The 17,424-nt window shown below is 40.8% G+C and overlaps 1 protein-coding gene across 1 annotated transcript in view; it reads right to left on the bottom strand.

Annotated features, from left to right (window-relative positions):
• The window catches only part of STX17 (syntaxin 17), a 57,860-nt gene extending 47,450 nt beyond the window's left edge, over nt 1-10,410 (bottom strand). Inside the window, exons 1-2 of the mRNA XM_037140796.2 lie at nt 10,358-10,410; nt 519-715 (exon numbers count right to left, since the gene is read on the bottom strand). Coding sequence (XP_036996691.2) covers nt 519-641 — 123 coding nt within the window. The 5' untranslated portion in view covers nt 642-715; nt 10,358-10,410. The remainder of the gene's footprint in view (nt 1-518; nt 716-10,357) is intronic.
• Nucleotides 10,411-17,424: the final 7,014 nt, after the last annotated feature.

Genomic DNA, 17,424 nt, shown 5'->3' on the forward strand with positions numbered 1-17,424 from the left:
ATCTCCCAAACTGACCTCTAGGCAGTATTTCTCAGTTTGGGGCTTTGCTCAAAGGGAATCCATGAAGTTGGGAAATTCCTTCGTATCACACAGTGATTTGCCTCTTTAATCTCCATGCCCCTGAAGAGGTTAGGGGTTACTGACCGAAACACACTGGAGGCCCAGAACACTTGCCACAAAGTAAATGAAGGTGAGGCAGGCCCCTCAGCCCAGGTTTGCTGCCTTTGCATTCTAGTGCGCTATCAAACTGTACTTTAATTAATGCTTAATACGTCAGTAAGTACAACTAAAAAGATACAGATCCTATCCTTGTATCCCTTCCTAAAAAACAAATAAGAGGTGTACTTGCAGAACAAAAATAAGACCAGATGAAAGAATAACTCATGTTGCCAAATCAATAGAAGGTGGATGTTTTAGCAAAGTCCCTTGTTTAATATTCTGAATTTACCTAAAGTATGAAACAAATATAAATCAGAATATGAAACTGTGTTTTGTGGTATAAAATGGAAAAATCTTACCTTCTCAATATTTAGTTGGTGCTTTCTTAACCTCTCCAGGTCTGTGGGGATTACTATTTTAATAAATTTCTGGATAGCTGGTTCGAGGCGGCGTAGTTTCACTTTTTCTTCGTCCTCAGACATCCTAGTAAATGCTGTGTCACTTCTACTCGCAACAACTGTCTTCTCTGCTCATGCAGGAAAACCTAGGAGAGAATCTGAAAAAATGTTTGAAAATAAGTTCCTATTATTTTTAGAAGCCCGCCACTAGGTATAATTTTATAACTCATTCTAAATACATATTCAACTTAATGCTGAACTTCAGGGGCTGATTTTTTAAAGAAACCTTTTATTTTTAAACCCTTTTCTCTGTCCAGAAAGAATGTATATTTCCTTTAGAATGTTTAGAAAACATGAAAAAGGGTAAAATAAAATCAACAGTCATCTGCTCACCCCTAGTTAATTACCCATCCCTACTCTTTCCATTTTGATGTGTCTTTCCAGGTCTTTCAAATACACACCTTTTTAAAAACTAGGAGTAGAGTACCCAAGTTTTAATTTCCAGTGTACCTTGGGCATTGAATAAACTTTTTGAAAAGATGTCAAATGGTAAAATTGGAAAAAAATTAATTCTTAACATTTCTGCAAGTGTCAAACTTCATTTCTAATGTCATCATAATGTATCTATGTAATTATATACTTTAAATGTAACATAGCATGCAACTCTTCTCATTGATGTCCCTTAAATTGCCTCTTCCCTTTTTTACAAAGTAATTAGCATTGTCTACAACCAATGCAAATAATCAGTGACACAGCTGAAATAACAACCCAGGACTCCTTAGCGCCAATCAAATGCTCTTTCTAATTCACCAGTTTCCTGCTAGTGCCCCAGAAGGTCCAAAGGCACGCTCTGTAGGCCAGAGTAGGTGAGAACAGGGATTGGCGAGTGAGCAGGTTGCAGGACTCCAACACCTACTCCAACGGGAAAAAATGTCTATGTTTATCTATGTCTATTTCACAAATTTGAGTTTATAAGATTTTATGTAAATAAAGAGCTCCACCATGGTTCCATGTGACCTCATGTTCCATATTTAAAAATAAATAAATAAATTTGTCATGTTAATCCCATTGGCATGATGTCTTAGGCCAGGGTCCGTAGAGATCGGGGTTCACAACAAGACTCTGCAGAGTCACTGAATCTCTGTGAAAAACTGTGGATGCACTTGGATTTATTCTGGAGGACAAATCCATTGCTTTTGTGTGATTATCAAAGGGATCTACCACTCCAGAAACATTAGGAGATACCACTCTAAACAATGTTCTGTTTCTCTTTCTTTTCACAGTTGAAAATTTCGAAGTGTTGGCTATACATACAATCTTATTTGCTTGCAACTTGAATTTTATGTTTGATCTAAGCTCAAGAGCAAAAAAGGAAAAAAATCTCCTCCAGACACCAAAAATGAGTCCTCTGGTATTGAGTGGGAATCGGAGACACATGGAGAAGCTAACTGCCAAGAGTTAGTCCTCAGACCCAACAAAACAAAAAAATTCAGAGTTAAGTGACTAGAGATAATAAAGTCATCTAAAAAGAAAATGAAAATGAGTACGTTTTAAAATATTCTAAGACATAAAGGAAGGAATAGAATCTTTTTTTAAAAATAACTTTAGGAGACAGAAACAGGCCAATCTAAAATAAACCAAGTAAAAAGTCTACTTTAAAAATTCTACTCAAAAACCTTACAAGATTGGTTAAACAGTAAACTCCATAGCTGAAGAGAGAATTGTTGTTTGGAAGATATCGGTCAGAACACAGAGGAATAAAGAGGTACAAACTATAAAAAGAAAATAAGGTGCATAAAGGATACAATGAGAAGCTCAGTAACAAATGGAAGTCCCATAAGGAAAGAATAAAGTGATGAAAAGGCGGCATTCAAAGAGAGTGTGCTCAGATTTAAGATGTAGGACCTCTAATTGAAAACGCACATAAGCTAGAGAGGCATTCAAAAAAATTTACCTGAACATATGGAAGGGAAATCGTAGAACATCACAGACAAAGAGAAAATTGTAAAAAGCAAACCAAAGGAGTAGCTGACCAAACTAAACCAATAAAAGTAGCTAACTTTTCATCAAAGCAAGATATCAAGACAGGAATATCTTCAAAGTGTTGAAGGAGTTGGTATATACCCAGGGAAATTCTTATTTAGAAGTGAAGGCAAATAATAATTTTCAGACATACAAAGACTGAGTTTATTACAAAGCCTATTATTCACACCCACCCAACCGCACCCCCTCTCCTCTTTCCCCTCTAAAGATAAATAAATAAAATCTTTAAAAAAAAAAATAAAAAATAAAAGAACTACTAAAATGCACACTTTAACAATGAAGTCAATAAACCCAAAGGAGTAGAATGGCAAAAAGCAATCAGTATAGTAAAGTGTATTACTACTGGGTGAATAAATGAACGAATGAACAAAGAAAGGATGTATTTTGAATAACCTGATTAAGTACAACAAAAATATTTCAATTTAAGTTACTTTCCTACAACATATCTTTTAGTAATTCATAGTATTACTTGGCATAGATGTTCTATAATATAATTAATCATCTTTGTTGGCTATTTTGGTTGTTTCTAATTTTCCACCATTATAAACAATACCACAGTGTAATTATCCTCCTTGCACATAAACCAAACTATTATCTATAATTATTTCTTTAGATACCTGGAAATAGAATTAGTAGGTTTATACATTTTTTAGGACTTCTGATACCAAATGTCCCAAAAAAAGGGACTTTTTTACATTTACATTTCTATTTACATTTCTTCTTGCAACACATCAAAGTGTCCATTTATCCATAGTTCAACCAATACTTGGTATGATTACTTCTCTTGGACATTTGGTGATAAAATAGTGCCTCATTATTGTTTATTGTTCAATTCTTAAATTACTAATGAAATTGATTTATTAGCCATTTGCATTTCTTTCAAGAATTGCGAGCTCATGCAAAATGTCTGTTTTACTATCAGGTATATCCTTTTCTTGTTGTATTTAATATATACTAGACTCTTATAAAGTATCGACTCTTTATCTAACATTCATGTTTCCCAGTGTCAGTGTACATTAAAAAAACTTATAGGAAGTTTTAGGAAACTTATAGGAAAAAATTCACCAAAAAATTGGTGAATTTTTGTGCAGCCATTTTCATATGGAACATGGAAGAAAATACACAACAGTTTTGCTATATTACGCTTTATTATTTCAATAAAGATACAAATGCAACTGTAATACAAGAAAAGATTGGTACAGTGTGTGGAGAAGGTGCTGTGACTGATAAAATGTGTCAAAAGTGGTTTATGACGTTCCTTGGTACTACTGACATGTTGGCCCAATAACTCTGAGCTATGGGACTGTCTTATGCATTGGAAGATGTTAGCAGCACCCTGGCCTCTACCCACTAGAAGCCAATAGTGGGAGATAGATAGCTGACATACTCAAAATATCCAAATCAATAAAGTTATTGGTGAAAATGAAAAGTGTGTCTCTTATTTTATCAAAAAAACTAATGGACCTTTTGGCCAACCCAATACTTTAACATTTTTTAAAAAGTGTAAATGGAATATATTATTTTAACAGTTTTTTAAAAGTGTAACACAATATCTGGGGTGACAGAATTGGTCTGTGACATCCTGACACTGTGATGGATACACAATTATATGCATTTGTCAAAACTCATAGAACTATATATGACAAAATAAATTTTTATAAAATAAAAACAAACCAAAAACCCTCACACCAGTATGTGGGGGAACCCAAATGGAATACAAACCCTGTGGAACAAAACTAACTACACCAAAAATGAATAGCATAGGATAACCCCACTGAAAGAAGTGGGGGAAGAAAATAACTAATCTAGGTAACTTCATAAAACAGTGCTACCCAGTACTTTCACTGCCTAACATAAAGTTAAAGACAAAAAGAACCACACACAACAATACTATACACTCGTTAGTAAAACTGTTCTCACAGGAGTATGGGTTAGAAAGACTGAAATTATGTAGTAGGATTGAACAAGTAAGAAAATATTATATAGAACATGAAAACCAGATTTCTTGCTGTCAAAAAAATACAAATAAGATGCAAGAACAGAATGAACCCTGTGGTATCAGATGAGAGTCAGAGGTATAAGACCACCAAGGCAAGATGGCAGCACAGGTAAACACGGCTCACCTCCTTGCACCACCACATCAACTTACAACGAAACCACAGAACACCAGAAACTGAGTAAATAGAACTTCTATAACCACAGAATTAAAGATGAAACTGCACTGAGACTGCTAGGAGGGGCAGAGATGAGGAAAGGGCTGGTCTCGCACCCACGAGTGGCAGATAAAAATCAGGAGGGATATCTTGGGGGCGAGGGGTCCCAGTTCCATACCAGAACCCTCAGCCCAAGGTTCCAGCAACAGGAAGATAAGTCCCCATAACTTCTGGCTGTAATGGGGACTCAGGCTATAGAAGACAGAAACTTTTGGAGTCCCAGGCTGTTACTCTTAAAGGGCCTGCACATGGACTGACTTGGATTTGCTCCCTCTGAGCTCCAGCACCAGGGTAGCAGCTTGAAAGGCACCCATGGCCAACAGTGAGGAACTGAAATGTCCAGCATCAGGGTGAGAGCGGGGGGCAGCTTTCTCCCAGACAGAAAGTTGGCAGTAGCCAGTATTTCTTCGATGAGCCCTCCCCCCAGAGAGACAGCATGTGGGGACCATACCTGAGACTCAATCAACCTGGCTCTCACTTTGTCCCATGCAACTTTCAGGCCCACAAAAAACTGTTTCCAGTGGCTTTTCCACACAAATGGTTTCTCTTGGTTCATGCTGCAGACTTTCCTAAACTCTCTCAAATAAGCAACATCTGGCCTTAGCATGCACCGTACCTCTCACTTAGTGGTCTCTGGTTCTAGGCATATCGCTCATGACAGCTGGCCTTGGTTCACAGCTAGGCCTCTTCTGGGCACCTCCAAGCCCAGCAGGAGTAGTAGCCTATGATGGGTGGCCCCGGACAGAACAGTCAGTGGCTGACCTTGGTCTGCACCTCCTGGGAGGCCCCAAAACAGGCACACCCAATGGACAGCTACAGAACACAATGGAGCACCACCCAATCACTTCCACAAGTGACACACTCAAGGGGCAGACTTAGTGGGCACTAGAGCCCTGAAAATTTAAGTCCTGCTCGGTGGAGTCCAGCCCCTGAACAGCTGATTCTCCATGGTGGTCTGAGGTTGGTGGTCAGTGATCACAGCCAGTCTGTATAGTTGATTGACATGGAGGTATATTACTTCCATTGACCTGCCAATAGCAGTTAAGGCTCAACTACAAGAGGAGGGGTGCACACAGCCTACACAGTGGGTGCACCCTGAGTATCCATCTTAGGTTATAGGGGAGGCTGTGCCACTGGACCCTACAGGACACCTACTACATCAGGTCACTCTACAAAGCCAGGGAGTCATAGCAGTTCTAACTAATACATAGAAACATAGAAACAAACACAAGGAGGCTGCCAAAATGAGGAGACAAAGAAACACGGCCCAAATAAAAGAACAAAACAAAATTTCAGAAACATAACTAACCAAAATGGAGACAATTTACTAGATGCAGAGTTCAAAACACTGATTATAGGGATGCTCAATGAACTTAGGGGAAGAGCGGATGAACTCAGAGAGAACTTCAACAGCGTAAAAGAGGACATTGAAACCATAAAAAAAAAAAGACCAGTCAGAAATGAAGGCTATACTAACTGAAATGAAGAACAATTTACAATGAATCAACAGTAGAGTGGACAAAGACAAGAATCAAATCAGTGATTTGGAATATAAGAAAGCACAAAACAGGCAATCAAAACACCAAGAAGAAAAAAGACTTTAAAAAAATGATAGTAGGAGCCTCTGGAACAACTTTAAGCATACCAATGATGTGGACCCCGGCCAGCAGGGTCCATGTGTTGTGGATGTGACAGACAAATTCACACAGACTACAGAAGTCCTGTGGAGAAAAAGGGACCGTGTGGCCACTCTCTAAGTGAGAGAAAGGGCCCCAACCCCTGCCTGAAGAGGCTTTTATTGCTTTTCTGGGTACATTACATGGAGGATGGCTCTCATTTACTATGCACAGGTTCGCTGTAGGTGATTATCTTTTACAGATAACAAAGGAAGAATGTTGCTAATTACTTCAAAGAGAAGAATGTTACAGATCAAAGGGAAAGTGGTTGAACTTGTTACACTCCATACTTGGGAGGTTTAGCACAGATTTTAGGAAGTTACTTTAGAGATATGCAGTAAACATTTTCTGCCTCAATCCAGGGTGAGGGAATTTTAGCAAAAGCAAGTCTCATTGCAGCCTAGCTATGAGGCAGGCCTGATTCCCCATGGGAGAACCTATTCCTGGGCGTGGGTCCTGTGTGCCAGACCTCACTCCCCACTGGCCTTTCCGAGTGGGGGCTGGGCTGCATTTCCCATGCCATGTGGAACAGTCCCCTATATACCAACACTAGCATCATAGGGTGTCAGGAGAAGAGAAAGAACAAGAAATTGGAAACCTACTTGAAAAAACAATGACAGAAAACTTCTTTAACTTGGTAAAGAAAATAGACATGCCAGTCCAGGAAGCTCAGAGAGTCCTAAACAGGATCAACCCAAGGAGGTCCATGTCAAGACACATCATAATTAAAATGCCAAAAGTTAAATACAAAGAGAGAATTTTAAAAGCAGTAAGAGAAAAGCAGTTAGCTACCTACAAGGGAGCTTCCATAAGACTGTCAGCTGCTTTTTCAAAAGACACTTTGCAGGCTAGAAGGGACTGGCAAGAAATATTCAAAGTGATGAAAAGCAAGGACCTACAGCCAAGATTATTCTACTCAGCAAAGCTATCATTTAAAATCAAAAGACAGATAAAGTTTCCCAAACAAGAAAAAAGCTAAATCAAATCATTATTAGATGAAATGCTAAAGGGACTTATTTAAGAAGAAGATCAAAACTATAAATTATAAAAGGGCAATAAATACATATCTACCAGTAGTTGAATCTAAAAACCAAAATAAATAAACAAGCAGAACAGAAACTAAATAATGGATACAAGAAAACATTTTGATGGTTGCCAGATGGGAGAGGGTTGGAGGATGGACAAAAAAGGTGCAGGATTAAGAAGTACAAATCGGTTGTCAAAGAATATTCATGGGGATGTAAATTACAACATAGGGAATAGAATAGCCAAAGAACATATATGTGTGACCCATGGACATGGACAACAGTGTAGGGATTGCCTGAGAGAGTGGAGGGAGGGGGTTTTAGGTGGAGGGGGGCAGAGGGGGAAAATTAGGATAACTGTAATAGCATAATTAATAAAATATATCATTTAAATTTAAAAAGAGAATAAGAGGTACAATAAACTTTTGGTTTTTAAAAAATATTATAGGGTCCAACAGAAGTAATGCCTGCTTGAGTGTGGCTGATAGGGTAATAATATGTGTGTAATAATTTATAGCTTTAATTTGAACATTTCACCTAAAATGTCATATGGTGTGCTTAAGTGTGATATTGTTGTGTTACACAATTACATGCTTATGATTCTGTAACAAAAGATTTTATAATAAAAGGGGCATTATTTGTGCCAGACCCCTGTGTGACAGTATACACACACACACACACACACATATATATAAACATTTGTATATCCATGGATATATGTGTCTATATAGATTTACATATATCTCTCCACCTGTGTGTGTGTGTGTGTGTGTGTGTGTATGCCAGGCACTAGAAGTAACTATACCCCAGTGGCAATGAGAGAACGGATTTTGGTGTTCAAATATCACTTCCCCCAAAAAGAAGAAGCCAGGGATCCTTGGAGAAGTGGTTCCTTCCAGGGCTGGGGCAGGGACAACACAAGATAAGCCTGAATGAAGCATCTTAGGGTGTCTGAAAGTAAGGAAGTTCTCACAAAAGGATGGGGGTCAAAAGCTACTGAGAAAATTCCCAATGGCCAAAGCTGGTATAATTTGAACGTAAAATAAATAACAAAAGTGTAGGATAATAACCAATAGAAAATAAGCCAGTCCATACTGATCAAATAACTGAACACATAAATAAATGGGAAGAGGGGGAAGCTTTTCTTTACAGAAGAATTTCAATAAATAAATGAAGAAATAATGGAAACAGAAAGTCACCATCACAATATCACATTAATAATTACTGAAGGCCAAGATCCATCAACGGATGCTCAAGTCAGCAAGAGAAAATTTGAGGAGAGACAGGATATTTGCATAGTTTACAAGTTTTCTCCCAAGATGTCAACTATTTACAAAGGGAAATACAGTAACTTTACATTAGAGAATCCCTGCATACAACACCTTAACTAAGTGGTCAAAGGTATTATCAGATGCAGTGTATCACACACCCTCTCAAATGACTCTAACAGAAGGACACACAGGCTTCTACGGTATCAACAAAAACACGCAACCTTAATCAAACCATGAGAAAAATTCACACAAAACCCAACGAAAGGGCACTCTACAAAATAAGTAACCAGGACTCTTCAACAGCATGAAGATGGCAAAGGACAGAAAAGACTGAGCTGCCACAGACTGGCTCCAGGCCAACTAAATGCAATGTGGGATCTTAGATGGGCTCTTGGAACAGAAAAAGTTCCTTAGTATTAAAAAACTGATGAAATCTAAAGAAAATTGGTATAGTATTATAGCTATGTTGATTTCTTTTGAAAAGTTTGCCAGTTAGGTGTTAACATTAAAGTAAGCTATAGAGAACTCTATTACTTTTGTAGCTTTTCTGTAATTGTAAAATTATTTCAAAATAGTCTTTCTAAAAAAACGTGTGAATTGGTGTTTTACATAAACAAGACAAACATTTAGATGTCAAAGCACTTGAATCGTATTCACTGCACTAACTTGGTGCAGGGGGTGGGGGGAGGAATCGGGGTTCGGGGCGCTACAAACTTTATCGTTTAGTACTTAAAACTGTCACCCGCTGAGTTCCGTAATACTCATGTTTCCCACGAGGAAAATGTAGATTACTTAAGAGAGTATTTATCACTGAAAGACCCCGTTTCTCAGAAAAGGTCCAAAATCTCGGGAACTCCCCCCGCCCCGCATCACCACCACCCAAAGTGATGCACACCTGCCATCAGCCTGGAGACCCCACATCTCCCCACTGGCGGCTCAGCACACCCCCAGGCACGCCGCCCCGGGTATCTGACTCGGAGACCGGACACTGAGTTTGGAAAGTCAAGTCGAGGCCTTCGGTGCTGCCATACAGTCTCCTCGCAGAGCCTCGGATTCCGAGTGTGCAACCGGACGGAGTCAGACGTGGGACCTCCTCGAACCGGCCGCTCGGACGCTCCTCCTCTGGCTCCAGGTCACCCCCTCCTCACCACCCGAGAGCCTCGCCGCGCCCCTCGCGGCGGCGCCCAGCGCGCACCCGGGCCACACACACTGAACGCCCCCCACCGAACAGCCGATGGGCGGGCCGGTCTCGGTCCGGGTCTCGGACCGAGGTGCCGGGGGCCCACACGACCTGGGCCCCACAGTGCGATGCGATGAGAGCAGGGCAGACGCCCGGCACCTCTTCACCCCGCGACCGTGGGAGACCATCGCACTGGTCCAGTCGACCGCCTCCCTACACTAGTTTCCAACAGTGGCTTCCGAAAACGAAACCGCCACTTCTTGGAAATGCCACGTCACTCGCATTTCCGACCTGATGCCCCGAGTCCCTGGGGGTCGCCGGTACCGCACACCCAGCCCACCATGCGGATCAGGGCCTGACGCCCCTGAGGCGACCTCCCAAGAGTCCCTTACCTCCTGCCGGGGAGCTGGGGCGGTCGGTGCGCACGCGCAGGCGCGGGCAAGACGGGGCGGGGCGTCGCAATCGGCCCAAAGGTTAGGCCACGCCCCCATCCACCCTGTCCCAGCCTCTCGGGGCGTGGTCAGCACGCCGGAGAAAACAAACGCTGGCGAAAAATTTTTTTAAGAGTGCTCTTGTTTTTTGTAGTGGGGTTACAAACCAGGAGGAAGGACACGCATGGACGGTTTTTTAGGTCAGTTTGTTGTGTTTTACCTATGTGTTCACATTAATATAGCCCTCTGCATTTTGCAGAATTTTTCTGTTCCTTTCCCTCTGTCCTTCCAGGAATTTTATTGGCAGGCTGGCCGTGTGTCCTTACATATTGAAGCTCAGAAAGGTACAGTGTCCCTCTTGCCGGTGTCTCTCGTTTCCCCTCCCCCCACACAAACACGCAAAATTGTGTGGTGAAGAGAGCACAAGTCTTCATTGTAACAGGCCCAGAAATAGAAGCTCAGACAAGTCGTGATTTTCTCCCAAACTGGTGAAGTCCTTAATACCAATGTCCTTATTCCAAGTTTATAGCTAATGACACTGAGGCCCAACACAGGTTTGTTAAATGACTCACTCTGCTTCAGCCAGTTAGTGACTGACTTTGAACTCCAACTGGGTTTGCTAATTTCCTTCTCAAGTTCTTCCAGTTATACCAGTTACCATCTATAAACAAGCAGATGGCTGGCTTTGAAGCCATGCACAGGTCACAGGTGATGGCCTAGCTTCCAAGCCCAGACTTTTTATATGAATTTGTGAATATTCGGATGACTTGCTTAGAATCTATCCACTCATGGTACTGTCCTCAGAAGTCATGTGGATGTTCAAGCCTAAAAAACCTCAGTTCTTCAGGTCCTCCAGTGGAGTGGGCATAGAGGTAGAAATTGTGGACTAAGGAAGATTGATGACCTGTAAGAAAGGCTTGAAAGGCAATTTCTAGAACAAATCCCCAAATCTAAGCAATTTGGATTTTCTTTGTGGGTATTATAAATGCTGGTGCTCGTTTTATTCTAGAAATGAGGTGTTTATACAATTTTATTCCTAGGAGGAAAATTAAAGTATCAGGCAATATCATGAGAAAATAATTTTTAAGTAAAGGTCAGTTAAACAGCATCTTTTGAAGTAAAAGTCATGTGAGGTATGTTCTGAAAAAGCTATCTCAAGTACAATAGGGAGGCATGGCACTCAAGGATTCTAAGTTTGAACCAAGCCTTCTGGGTTATTACATGTATGTTTGCTATAAGTTGGGTGTGTTGAGGTGGCAGGATAGAACTTTTTAACCTAACAGTTTGTTAGCTTGATTTGTAATCTTTCAATATTTAAACATATGGTGTGCGGACTTCCTTTTGTACTTTTGCTCTAGACCCTGAAGTTGTTAGGAGCAGGCCTGCTGCTAGCAACATTTTCCTGAGGTTCTAACTGAACCAGGAAGGCCAAATCATAAATATATATGTAATTCTTTTCAGGTATCATTGCTACTTACTTGGAAAACCCAAGAAATGGATTGAAACAAATTCAATAAAGTGTCTAAAGAAATACCTTTCGTAAACAACAATTACCAATTTTAAAATGTGGGAGAAAAGATCACTTTCAAAACTAGCTGAATCAACTTTGTGTTTATAGGGAATTACAAGATCTATTTGTAGAATTAAGAATAATAGCTAAATGGGTGGATACAGAGGGATGGATTACAAAGGGGTATGAGGAAACTTTGGGGGTGATGGATGTTTTCATTATCTTAATTGTGGTACTAGTTACATGGGTGTATACTTATGTCAAAACTTACCAAGTCTTTAAATATATGTATGTGTTTATTGTATGTCAGTTGTACCTGAATAAAGCTGTGTCTTGAGGAATGGCATATACAGAGCAGGGCAAACTCTGTGTTTCATGTACTCACAACTGTAAACCTACTTTTGCCCCCCCCCATTATGACTTAGAGCCTACACACTTCTTAGAACAGATAAGAAAACAATATATTAACCCCACAAATTAAGAAATAATCTTTCTAGCCCTGGCTGGTGTAGCTCAGTGGATTAAGTGTGGGCCTGGGAACCAAACAACCACAGTTCTATTCCCAGTCAAGGCACATGCCTGGGTTGCAGGCCAGTTCCCAGCAGGGGATGCACGAGAGGCAACCATACATTGATATTTCTCTCCCTCTCTTCTTCCCTTCCTCTCTAAAGATAAATAAATAAAATCTTTAAAAGAGAGAGAGAGAAGCACCTTTAAAAAAAGAAATAATCTTTCTAGTACCATAGAGCAAGTACCTGGAATACCTGAGAATCAAATTCAAATTTGGCACAATAACATAGAACTCCTAGGTTATCTTCCCAGCTCAGTTCTTTTCTGGGAACTGTTTCTCCCCACCAGATCCACATGCTATGAGTTGAAGAGCTTCTGGCAGCTATTTTTACAGGCATGAACCCCCACCGCAGACCACAGTGAATCAGTCCAGATGCAGACACCTGACTCAAACTGGAACAATAAGATACCTTCCCAGGAATCTGGAGTCTGGACTAGAATCCTAACGTTAGTCTGGCTGGTTTCTCGAATGGAAAAGATACTCACAGCAGCCCTCTTGGGAGCCATGTTTTTCACTTCATCCACTGGTGAATCAGAGAAAGCCATGCTGCTCATACATCCTATTTATAAGTATGGAGAGATAAATATGTATATCCTGGTAATGGTGCTTTAAAAAGGAGTTGTTTCTTTAGTGTAGGTCATGTTCAAAAACTTTTAAATGCCACTGCCTTCTCTAGGTTCTTTCTCTAGTCATGAATTGTTGAAATATCTACTGTGGTTCTGAATACATTCTATTTAGCTGCGCATTTAATCTTCCCAATCATCTTGTAAACCAAGTTGAAGAAAGGCTCAAAATAAAGTGATAATAATGCTTATTTTGGGGATGAGATTAACTGGGAAAGGGCATGAAATCGCTTTCTGGGGTGCTATAAATGTTCCATATGTTGATCTGGTGTGATTTCACATGTGAAAATTTATTAAGCTGTACACCTAAAATATGTGTACTTTATGTAAGTAATACCACAATAATAGAGGACATAAAGAACTAGCAATTCTTGATTGAAAACAAACAAAACATCTTAGTAAACAAGGAAGAGACACTTCCTTAATATTATTTCTTTCTATTACCTCTTTCTCTGAAATAGTGGAGAAATAGAAGCAGTAATCCCTACCCTTTTTACAGCCCCTCACCCCTCTGAACATATAAGAAGAAGTCATGCAAGAGATAGAGACAAGAGGGAGGCAAGGATGATTAGATGCTCGAAAAGAAACAGAGTTTGCAGCACAAATTTCTCATTCCAGTTTATTCCTGAGGCTTAACTGCATCCCAACACTTGGATCTGGTTATACCCCAAACCTTTTGAAACTTCCTCAGTTCCCACCCTGCTTTTCCAAAAACTGCTTAAACTAGCCAGGTGAACTTCTATCACTTCCAGACAGGAGAGTTCTGACTGTTGTAGGCACAGAATCCCATTTATTTTTAATGTCTTATAATATCTTCAGCTTACATGTAGTATTCACTGACTTTAGTACTTAATCCTCCCCACTTTCTGCTTTGCTGTCCCCTGCTGCCAACACACACACACACACACGACCAAACAGTCTGTTCATATAAATTTAAAGAGACCTTCTATCAAACCAAGAAAAGTAAACTCTGTAGATAATCAATAGCATGAAAATCCTCCACTCATTAACCATTCACCACTTAGGAATTTGATAATCATTTTGTTAATGGTGAATTGCATCAGATGTTATCAGCAAAGTTAGACCTCAGTCCTTCAGTTTGATTAAGTATTCAGAGCCAGGAACTCAAATGCAAGCAAAAATCTAGAAAATCAAAGAGGTAGAAGTGAGCCAGCAGGTCTATGTGGACTCAGGAGACAAGAAGGGTCCTTGGAGCTTAGTAGAAAAAAAGCAACAGGTACATGCCTTGAGGGAAGAAAGGGGGAAGGCATGGGCGTGCCTGAGATGGGGGGGGCATGCATGTGTGTGCAGGTGCACTGAGTCCTTTGTCTTAAGGGGTTTTATCTATTCCAAAGGTGGAAATTTTGGTGGAGATCTCAGAAGAGCATCTCAATAGAATATTCATCAGCTCCCCAAGTGTGTCCCTTCAGAGTCTTGCTCTCAACTGATTGGTCAGCACTAGGGTAGGAGGTCATTAGTCATTTCAGCTGCTTCTGATGTCAGCCGTGGCGTCACTTCTTCTGATTTGGTGCTTCTCTGGGCCTGGAGCTGAAACACAACTGAGGCCTAAATGTTATCTCTAGTTTGACCAAAACTCTGTGGTCAATAATCCTAAGATTATTTGATACCGACCAGAACCTCATTGTCCAGGGTAGGGTGGGGGGTGGTCATTTGAGGGCTTATATGGGAGTCATATGAAGCCCCCTTGTTCCAGCCCCCTTGTTCCTCCTCCAAAGGGCTCTACCACATGGCTAGTGACATGCCAGGGGCAGAAAGGTCAGGGGAGGGTCTGAACCATATGACCAGCAATATGAAAGGTCAGGGGGTCTAAACTGCATGACCAATGATATGCTGGGGGGCGGGCTCACCTTGGGGGCAAGGTCCCACCCTACAATACTTGTTTTTCTAGTTTTACATGTTGCTAGGCACCCAGGGCTTTCTGCTCCAGTGTCTTTCTGTACTTGGCCTATTGTTCCTACCCTACTCCTGTCTGTCTGACTGCCCACTATGTCAATTTTATATGTAGAGTGGCTTCCATGCCCAGACACCGGCCTACAGACTTCCCCCTTTTGTTCTTTTAATTACCTTATTCTCAAAACTTAGTGTGTCCAAGAATTATTGCATAAGGTAGTGTTTATAAAAACATGTTTAATGGACCTTATGGGCAATGTGAGTGGTTTTTAAGGGTCATTTAGACGCTAAAATATTTTTTGCTTTATTCGCTGAATTTAATTCTCATACCCACACCCCTCACTATTCAAATCACCCTCAAAAGATGCAACTTCACTTCACACTCTGCTTGCAATGAAAACACAGTGAACATGCTTAGCACTAGAATCATACCAAATGCTATTAAAACGTTGGCAACCACAAGGCACCTTGAGTTCTGTAGTACCTTAGTTATTATTGTCACAAATGTAAATATCACATGATAGGTAGACAGACATGAAAACTGACAGGTGTTCCACATGGGCTCAGCCTTGCTTTCTAATTTCATTTCTCACGATGGTTGGCCCTCCATAGCTATGAGTACAAGACAGCTTCTCAACCCCTGTGCCTGAGTGTGTTACAGGTGTGTGCAGACATTAACTTCCCTAGTGCCCAGGGCTACTGGGATAGTGGCAGAGACTGAAAGCAGCTTTCTCTTTTAGTTCTGCTTTATAAATCCCATTTTCTGTTTGTGCCGTGACAGGACCATGGTCGGAGAACTCTGGAGGTGGCAATGAGACACAAAAATGACTGTAATAACATGTAGACAGTGATGTCTCAAAAAATGATCGGATTATCAGGTAGATGTTTAGAGGAAGAAGGCACCGAATCTAAACATTTCAGAAACAGTAGGAGAGGTCATGTTTGGGGTGGACATAGAAGGATGAGCTGGATTTAGACTTATGGAGAGGAAGGGGCAGTTGGTGGAGAAGATTCCAGTGAAAGGCACAGGGTGGGATTGGAGAAAAGATTGAGATGGAGAATACTGGGGAGTTCAGTTTGGTTAGAGCAGAGGTGGTGTGAAGGGGAGTATAGTTGTCCCTTTGGTATCAGGACCATGGTCCCCTGAGACCAGGACCCCCCATGGATACCAAAATCTGAGGATGCTCAAGTCCTTTATGTAAAATGACATAGTATTTTCTTATGCACATCCTTTTGTGCACTTTAAATCATCTCTAGATAACTTATAATCTCTAAAACAATATAAATGCTATGTAAATTGTTGTCATTCTGTATTGTTTAGGGAATAATAACAAGAAAACAAAGTCTGTACATGTTTCATACAAATATAACCTCATAGGTCAAACTACATAGTTCACATATTTCTCTGAATATATTTGCTCCACATGGTTAGTTGACTCCACAGATGCAGAGGCCATGAATACAGGGAGCCAACTGTCATTGAATTCAAGTGACAAAGTGCTATTTAAGCCTGCTTTCACAGACTTCTATGTGCTTCCAGTTTCAGCTCTTACATGTAAAGAACTTGGAAGTTGTTACTCATATTCTTACAAAAAAAAGACAAGCTGAGCAAATTGAAAATCAGTTACCTTTCTCAGACTCATCATAGAATTGAAATGGCTGGGCAAACTTCCCCCCAGAATCTGGAGAGACAGGCAAATACAGAGAATTACAGCCAAGATCAGCTTACCTGAAACTGAAGCCCCTGGAGCCTTAAGCTGTTAAGAATATTTAAACAGTGACTCGTACAAACTATCAGAGGTGGAATGTGTAAGAAACTCCTGGGGGCTGCAGTCTTAGGGGGACCCCCACGCTTCCATAGACTTTACCTCCAGGAACCTCACCAGATTCTGAAGGTGAAGAGATAATGAAAAAACCCTCATGTTTCAGGCAGAGGAGGGGAAAAGAAACTGTTTTGAAGTATATACTCAGAGTCTTCTTCCATAAGAAAGGCCTCTTCTGTGGGGGAAAAGACTTAGCCAGAGACATGGTGGGTGGGGAAGGGGGCATTACCCACCTCCAGGCCCTCCTAGCCTTCCTGCCTCTCCTAACGAAGGAAAGGAAAAGAAACACTCCTGAAAGTCAAGATGCAAGGACATGGGCCCACTAAAGACTGAAACTTCATCGTAACGTTATGGATGCTGCCCCGCCCCCTTCCCCTCACCACCACAGCCACAGAGCTCCAATAAAATGATTGGGTTACAGTTGAAAAAGCGGCAAGGTGCAGTCTCTACCTAGGAAGTTTTTAGGAGAATCCAAAGACCACAAGGACTCTGGAGCAAATGGAAGCCTCTGATATCTACCTGTAGGGCAAACATTAAACACAGCCGGGCTCTCAAACAGGTTAACCTAAAACCTGACTATAAAAGCCTAT

Source organism: Artibeus jamaicensis, unplaced genomic scaffold (genome assembly GCF_021234435.1).
Source record: "Artibeus jamaicensis isolate MK-2021 breed Jamaican fruit bat unplaced genomic scaffold, CSHL_Jam_final scaffold_1964, whole genome shotgun sequence".
Taxonomy (NCBI): Eukaryota; Metazoa; Chordata; class Mammalia; order Chiroptera; family Phyllostomidae; genus Artibeus; species Artibeus jamaicensis.